The following is an 8,616-nucleotide window of genomic DNA, read 5'->3' on the forward strand; positions in this document are numbered from 1 at the left end:
CATATAATTTATGGAAAAATGTGCAAATTTCGTTATGAAGGACTTAGACAGTTAGTTAGAAGCAAATAGAGGCTAATTGATGAAAATTTGTTTATTTTGTAAGGAGAATTGAAAATTGATGACTGCAATGCGTCAGGCACATCGCACATCAAGTATTTCCAGATTATTAGAAGGATGCGCCATCCAATTGCTTTAGAAATTCCAGCTTCACAATGCGTCAACCACATTTGATGCATAGATTGTCAAAATGGAAAGAAAAACTTTTGACCAAATTATTGGTCCAATATTCAATTTTACTCCTAATATCTTTACAATAAGTGGTTGCCAACTTCCCTTGAATTTCTCAAATCCATGTTACTTCCATGGCCTATAAAAGGAGCCTCCAAGCTCACTTCTACACATCTAATTTTCCATGCTTTGCTTTTTCTTTCTAATTCTTGTCAACTTTAGCTTTTAAGTTTTAAGTTTAATTTTGATAAGGTTAGAGTCAAACGGATCTCATCAAGGTAAAATGGGAAGTTACTTAGAAATAGGAACTAAAACAAGATCATAGACATAGGCTTTCTTACCCGTTAAATGTAAGTTGACATTTAATTTATTTATGATTCTAGAGTTGCATAGACATATGTAAACACTAGCCTAAACTTCTAAACAAACCAAAAGCGGTATGGAATAGGAGTTGAACCAGTTTGCATAAATTGAGCATAATTACGTGCACATTTGGTAGGTGTAATTCATCATTTTAGAACTAAACAAAAGTAGGGGGTTGACCTTTTAAATTCTATTATTTTCGTGTGTTTTTTGTGTTCATCCAATCTCACCAATTTTTATCACAAACCTGATTGCTCATTCTAACAGTTTTCAAATTTAATTTCAAAAAAAAAAAACTAGTCCCTGTGGAGACGAACTTGGAATAATTCCATATTATTACTTGTGACAGTGTGCACTTGCACTCTACCCTTTAGCTATTCAGATGAGGCGCAACAAGTTTTTGGCACCGTTGCCAGGGACTTTGTTTTTGTTTTAATTTTATTCTTTGAGAATTGTTTTTGTGTACAATCACTTCACCATTTCTTTTCTGAAAATATCCCCCTATCGAACCTGAAAAGTGAACATTAGTGAATCAGCATAAATTCACACTTGCTTCTGTACGATCCCGAGATCGAGAAAACTTGCAAGAGGTTAAGGCGTGAGCAGAGACTGAGAAAACATCAGGAGAAAATCCAAAAAGAGAAAGAAAAAGAAAGAGATAGAGAATTTGACGAAGTAAGCACCAAGATGGTAGAAGAAGTACCAAATCCAATTTTATTGGTCGATTAAAGAGACATTGGAATGCGCTACTATGCAACCACTACCTTAGAGAACTTAAACGCGAGCATTAAAAATCCAATTCCAGACGATTCCCAATTTGAATTCAAGTCGATGATGCTCCAAATGCGTAACACTATTGGCCAGTTTGCAATACCCAAACATGAGGATCCACATTCCCACCTTAAATCTTTTATCCAAGTGGCAAATGATTTTAGATTACCAGGAATATCTGACGATGCTTTAAGACTAAAATTATTTCCCTTTTCCCTTTCAGGTCAAGCAACTGCATGGTTGAATGCTTTTCCTCCAGACTCCACCAATTTATGGGGAACCATGGTGGACAAGTTCCTTACAAAGTATTTCCCACCCACAAAAAATGCAGACGTGAGGGAGGAAATCATTTCCTTTAGGCAAAGAAAGAATGAAGCGGTCGACGAAGCATGGGAACGTTTTAAGGAGCTAATGAGAAGTTGCCCAAACTTAGGAATCCCGGCCTGTGTACAAATTGAACATTTTTATCGAGGTTGTGATATACCAACAAAAATGATGTTAAACACAGTCGCGAATGGAAAGTTGACTTTTAAGACATACAACGAGATCGTCACCATTCTTGATCAGTTAACTGAACATAACGATCTATGGTACTCAGAGAGATCGAGGATTCAACCAAAGACCATAGATCAAGCAGGAGTGTTTAATCTTGATGCGATGTCATCAATGCAGAGTCAATTAGATACCCTTACACAAATGATGAAGAATATGCAAGGGTACAATCCCGCACCTACACCAGCATCAACAACAAATACCAAGCTTGCTCTTGTTTATCATATGATTGAGTCTATTTGTTATTATTGTGGAGATTCTCATAATTCTGAAAATTGCCTATCTAATCCAGCTTCTTTATGTTATATAGCGAAAGGGAATCAAATGAACTTTAATCCTTACTCCAACACCTACAACCCGGGATGGAGGCACCATCCTAATTTTCATGGAGTGGGCAATGGAGTTTCAACAATGCGGGTCAAGTTCAAAACCAACAATATAAGACCTATAACCCTCCTGGAGTCCTTGCTTTACCTCTACCTCCACAGCAATATAATTAACAGAATAATGCACCACAGCCAGCGCAGTTTTGTTTGAGTAGTATGGAAAGTATGATGAAGGAATGTATGACCAGTATGATGAAAGAATTCACGACTAGGAATGACACAGCTATGCGAGAATTCACGACAAGGAATGACACAGCTATACAAGATTACACGTCTAGAAATGACGTAACTATGCGAAATTTGGAAGCTTAGATGGGGCAGTTTGCCAATGAACTTAGGAGTCGACCTCCAGGGACATTACCAAGTACTATAGAGGAGCCAAAGAGAGAGGGTAAGGAGCATTGCAAAGCCATTACAACCCGAAGCGGGTTAACTTATGAAGGACCAAAACTGCCGGGTGAACAAGCATCCAGTCCTTCAAAGGAAAAAGAGACTACAATAGAACCTGACCAACCAGTAGAAGGTGAGGTAAGTGGGTCAATTGCCCCGTAGGTAAGTAACTCTAGACCTCCTCCTCTTTTTCCCCAACGTTTGGTAAAGAAAAATCAGGACACCCGAGGGAAAAATAGAGGATGTACTAGTCAAGGTTGATAAGTCTATCTTCCCTGCAGATTTCATTATTTTAGATTGTGAAGCAAACTTGGACGTCTCTATCATACTTGGAAGGCCGTTTCTCGCAACAGGAGATACAATTTTCAACGTAAAGAAGGGAGAGATCACAATGAAGGTGAACGACGAGCAAGTGACATTCAACGTACTGGATGCTATGCTGCTTCCAGATGAAGCAGAAGAGTGCTCGACTATTCAGATAACTAACCCTATGTCTATGAAAGAATTTTGTGAATTGGTAACTCCAGGTTTAGAGCAAGAACTAGAAGCAGCAGAAAAGGAAAGAGAGGCAGGCACTTCCTCATCGCCGATGGAGAAGTTCGAGTTTGGAGATTTGAGCAAAGATTAATTTAAAGTGATGCAACCATCAATCATTGAGCCACCTCGACTAGAACAAAAACCCTTGCCTACTCATTTAAAATATGCATACTTAGGAGAAACTTTACCTGTAATCATCTCTGCAACGTTAACTAACGAACATGAAATTTTGTTGTTGCAGGTATTGTCAAAGTACAAGAAAGCCATTGGATGGACGATAGCAGATATCAAGGGAATTAGTCCATCATTTTGCATGCATAAGATAAATTTGGAAGAAGGTGCCATCAACTCTATTGAACATCAAAGAAGATTGAATCCTAAAATGCAAGAAGTCGTGAAGAAAGAAATTCTAAAGTGGCTTGACGTGGGAGTGATATACCCAATAGCGAACAGTAGCTGGGTCAACCCAATTCAATGTGTGCCAAAAAAGGGTGGCATGACAGTCATCACAAATGAAAAGAACGAGTTGATCCCATCCCGAACCGTAATCGGCTGGAGAGTTTGTATGGATTACCGCAAACTCAATAAGGTAACAAAAAAGGATCACTTTCCTCTTCCATTTATTGATCAAATGCTTGATCGTCTTGCAAGTAAGGAGTTCTATTGTTTTCTCGACAGATACACAGGTTATAACCAGATCACAATTGCCCCGAAGGACCAGGAAGAAAACAACTTTCACTTGCCCTTATGGAACATTTGCATTTCGGCAAATGCCCTTCGGTTTGTGTAACACACCTATTAGTTCCAGCGGTGTATGATGGCAATTTTTTCTGACATGATTGAAAATGTGATTGAAATTTTTATGGATGATTTTTTGATATTTGGAGAGTCTTTTGAAAATTGTCTTAAAAATCTTGAAAAAGTTTTGGAGAGATGTGAAAAAACAAACCTTGTTTTAAATTGGGAGAAATGTTATTTCATGGTAAAAGAAGGCATTGTTTTGGATCACAAAATTTCAAACAAAGGAATGGAAGTAGATCGAGTTAAAATTGAGTTAATTTCAAAACTTTCACCAGCCTCGTCAGTTGAAGTTATTCGAAGTTTTTTGGGTCATGCTGGATTTTATCGTCGGCAAAACCTTTATGTCATTTGCTAGAAATTGATAGGCCATTTAAATTTGATGAAGAATGCATGAATTCATTTGAGACTCTTAGGAAGGCATTGAGTTCAACTCCTATCGTAGTAGAACCTGACTGGAATTTACCTTTTGAGGTAATGTGTGATGCGAGTGACTAAGCATTAGGAGTCATGTTAGGGCAAAGAAAAAAAAAATTTTGCATCCAGTTTACTATGCCAGTAAGACCTTAATTGCAACACAGCTTAACTATGCCATCACAGAGAAAGAACTATTAGTTGTTGTATTTGCCTTTGATAAATTTAGAGCATATTTGATAGGTTCTAAAGTTATTGTTTTTACTGACCAGTCTGCCTTGAGGTATTTGTTTGCTAAGAAAGATGCGAAGCCAAGGTTTACTCGGTGGATCTTACTTCTTCAAGAATTTGACTTAGAGATTCGAGATCGGAAAGGTATAGAAAACCAAGTGGCAGACCACTTGTCTCGACTAGAGTCCACTATACCAGAAGACCCATCAGCAGTCAAGGAACACTTTATTGATGAACAGATCTTTCGTATTGATAACATCCCATGGTATGCGGATATTGCAAATTGTTTGGTAAGTGGCATCTTTCCTTACGAGTTTAAGTCACAACAGGTAAAGAAATGTTTACATGATGCTAAGCACTATAAGTGGGATGAGCCGTATCATTATAAGGCTCTGGTAATATCTTACGCAGGTGTGTAGCTGAAGAGGAACAAGCAAAAATCCTGGAAGCATGCCATACATCCCCGTATGGTGGGCACTTTGCGGATCGAAAAACCGCAAAAGTTCTTTTGGCCCACCTTATTTCGAGACGCCCACTAGTTTGTCTAGGTATGTGATAAGTGTCAACGGGTAGGTAATATTTTCCAAAAAAATGAAATGCCTCTAAACCCCATTTTAGAAGTAGAAATTTTCGACGTATGGGGAATTGATTTTATGGGATCGTTCCCATCGTCATTTTGTAAAATTTTCATTTTGTTAGCCGTCAATTATATGTCTAAATAGATAGAAGCCATAGCAACATCAGCAAATGATGCTATAATTGTTATTCAATTTTTGAAAAAAAATATTTTTAATCGCTATGGTACTCCAAGATGTATAATTAGTGACGAGGGAACGTATTTTGTAAATACGACAGTAGTTTAAGTGTTAGTAAAATATAATGTCCAACATAAGATTGCTACTGCGTACCACCCACAAACAAATGGCATGACTGAGGTCTCTAACGGGGAAATTAAATCTATCCTAGAAAAACAGTCAATACAAATAGGAAAGATTGGGCGATTAAATTAAATGATTCCCTTTGGACATATTGAACTGCTTTCAAGACCCCTCTTGGTATGTCTCCTTTTCGTCTAGTATTCGGTAAGGCTTGTCATCTTCTTGTTGAATTAGAATATAAAGCATATTGGGCCACTAAAAAACTAAATTTTGACTTTAATGCTACACGTGAATAACAGAAGTTCCAATTGAACGAGTTAGAAGAATTCAGGCAATTTTCATACGAAAATGCCAAAATGTACAAAGAAAAACAAAACAGTGGCATGATCGGTGAATAAGGCCCAAGCACCTCCAAGTAGGTGAGAAGGTTTTATTATTTAACTCCAGACTCCGACTGTTTCCCGATAAGTTAAAATCCCGTTGGTCTGGCCCATTCAAAATCGCAAAGGTATATCCTCATGGGGCCATCGACTTAGAAGACAATTCGGGTAATATTTTTAAAGTTAACTGTCAAAGAGTTATGCGTTATTTTGGAAATCAATTTGATAGAGGTAAAACCTCTATTTTCTTTTTAAATACATGAATGACTTAATTGGTCCCTCATTTCGTTTTTTGAGCTTGATTGGATGGGGCACTCGGTGTGAATTATTATTATTATTTTTTAGTTTTGAAGTTTTCTTTTATCTAAAAAAAAGTTTGTTTTAAAAGGAAAATTTGGATTTTATTTAAGATATTTTTTTTTAGTTTTGTAATTTCTAATGATTTTGTTTAATTGTATTTTGTTCAAAACAAAGATTTACGAATTTTTGAAAATAAAAATTGTTTTGGATTTTGGATTCAAAATAAATGAGAGCGCAAGTGTACACCCGTCACAACGGAATGAGTATTCCGAGTATCGATCCTCAGGGACAAATGAAGTCTTTTTATAGGAAATGTTAATGATTGGTGACTTTGTAATTGAAGTTGGGGTGACAAATAATAAGGATAATGTTGGTTTTGATATTTAAAAACTCAATGCAATAAACCCTGCCCAGTTACTTCAAATTAGCTAAAAATACACAAACTTTTTCCAACTAGGCGCCAGACGCCTCTCATAAATTTTCTTCGATTTTACTTCACCATCTTCTGATATCTAAGTGATTTTGAAGGTTTAAGTCCATTCCTAATATTTCTATTAGAAAAAGGAACTTAATTTAGTAAAAACCAACCGTAACCTTAGGTCGAGGTCCTATGTCTAGGCTACCCAAGCGAAATCTTTATATCTAAAGTATTTCTCTCTAAAGTTAAATCAGTAAAGTTGTGAAAACGTATCAACCCTTTTAGTATTGATGCTTGGTTAAAACATTAATTGGCCAAATCAAATTTCAACTTATGGAAACAACTTTAAGTGATAAAATGGGAGAAAAAACGCCTTTTGCCTTGTTGGATATTAAAAACTTTAACTAACTATCCATCACCGGGCTTGGAAAAAATAAATTTAGTTCATGCTAATAAAGGAAAAACAGAATTGAACGTTAATGGAAGTAAAAGACATGATTAAAAGATGAGTAGAATTAAAACAAGCTGGAAATGGTGGAGTTGTAGCGTGAATGACCCTAACCCGTTCTCTTTCAAGATTGGGGAGCAGTACTCAGTCGATTCCTCAAGGTTGAGTGATTATAACTTCGTAATGAGGAAGAGAGAGAGATGAGTAACAAAGAACTTGCTGGAATTTTAATTAAACAAGATTAAAGCTTACAATTCAAAACTAACAAGCTAGAAATAAAGGGTGAACTAGAAATAAGCAAGGTTTAAAACAATAACAACTCAAAGACTAAAAGAGAAAACTTAAATAAGCTGAGAAGGAATGTCTAAAGCTAAAATGATCACTCCGAGGTTGATCAATGAAGAGAATGAGCTATTGAATTTATAGGGACTTCAAGGTGGTTAGAAAATTGAGAGCTTTGTGGAGAGTCATCCATTTCAAACACCTTTTGGTTGGTTAGTTGTTGAATTGGCAACCTTCAATGCATGGAAGACACGTGGCAGAGCTTGGGAAGGCTTCAAATCACACCAAAACGTGTGTTTTACATTAAGGGCAATCTAGGGATTGGGGAATGCGTCAGGCGCCTAGCTCGAAATTTTCTGCAGAAAAGTGTAATTTCCGTTAGAAAACAACTCTAAATGACGTAAAAACGTCCTATGTGCATGCATAACCTAAGATAACTTAAAATGAAAGGTTTTGGATACTATAATAAGCTTAAAATATGGTTTCCGAGTTTAAAACGTTAGAAAACAGCACACATTTAGCTTATTTTTACCCTTATGAACAAGGGAAATCATACCCCCAAACTTGGCTTTTTGCTTGTTTCCAAACTTAACAATTTATATCTCTTAAATCACATGCAACAATCATAAGCAACATCGAACATAAGGATAGACTAGACTTGCTTTTCATATGGTGTCTCATGAAAGATCGTCAAAACCCCATCGTCTTCCTATCTTCAAAAGCCAAATTACCATAAGCCAACAAAGTTCAAAACAACAAAAAGTTTCTTAAAATCCTTTCCTTTCTCAAAACATGAAAACTTTTTAACAACGTTCTAGAATTTGCACGCCTCCTTTTCCACTTAAATTTTAACATTGAAGGAAGACTACTAGCCTCTGTGGGGATTTCCTAAACAGCTTTGTAGAGGCCTTTAAAGTAACAACCGGTCATAACATATCTATGGTGAGTTGCACGATGTTACACTAGACCCAATTGCTACCCTTGAAGCTGCTTACGCCACTCGACCTAAGCTACAACGAGTGTCTACAGTGATAAAAATAAAGACATTTTCTTGCCACTCTTTTTTCTTACCTCTCTTTTTTTTCTCTCACAATTTTAAATCTTTTCCCCACTATTATTTTCTCACAAGCAAAGAGGGCTCTTTTATTTGCAAACTTGTTTTTTTTTCTTTTTCGACTCTTTTTCTACTTTTTTCTTTTTCTTGCAAAGACTCATTTTATATGCATTTTCTTTCTAGTGA

The 8,616-nt window shown here is 36.4% G+C and overlaps 1 protein-coding gene across 1 annotated transcript; it reads left to right on the plus strand.

Annotated features, from left to right (window-relative positions):
• Positions 1–1,332: 1,332 nt before the first annotated feature.
• LOC111015193 (uncharacterized) lies at positions 1,333–2,451 on the plus strand. Its single transcript, XM_022290139.1, has one exon. The coding sequence runs from the start codon at positions 1,333–1,335 to the stop codon at positions 2,449–2,451; it is 1,119 nt and encodes a 372-aa protein (XP_022145831.1).
• Positions 2,452–8,616: the final 6,165 nt, after the last annotated feature.

Source organism: Momordica charantia, assembly GCF_013281855.1.
Source record: "Momordica charantia cultivar OHB3-1 chromosome 4 unlocalized genomic scaffold, Mcharantia_2.0 BLBB01000004.1, whole genome shotgun sequence".
Lineage (NCBI taxonomy): Eukaryota > Viridiplantae > Streptophyta > Magnoliopsida > Cucurbitales > Cucurbitaceae > Momordica > Momordica charantia.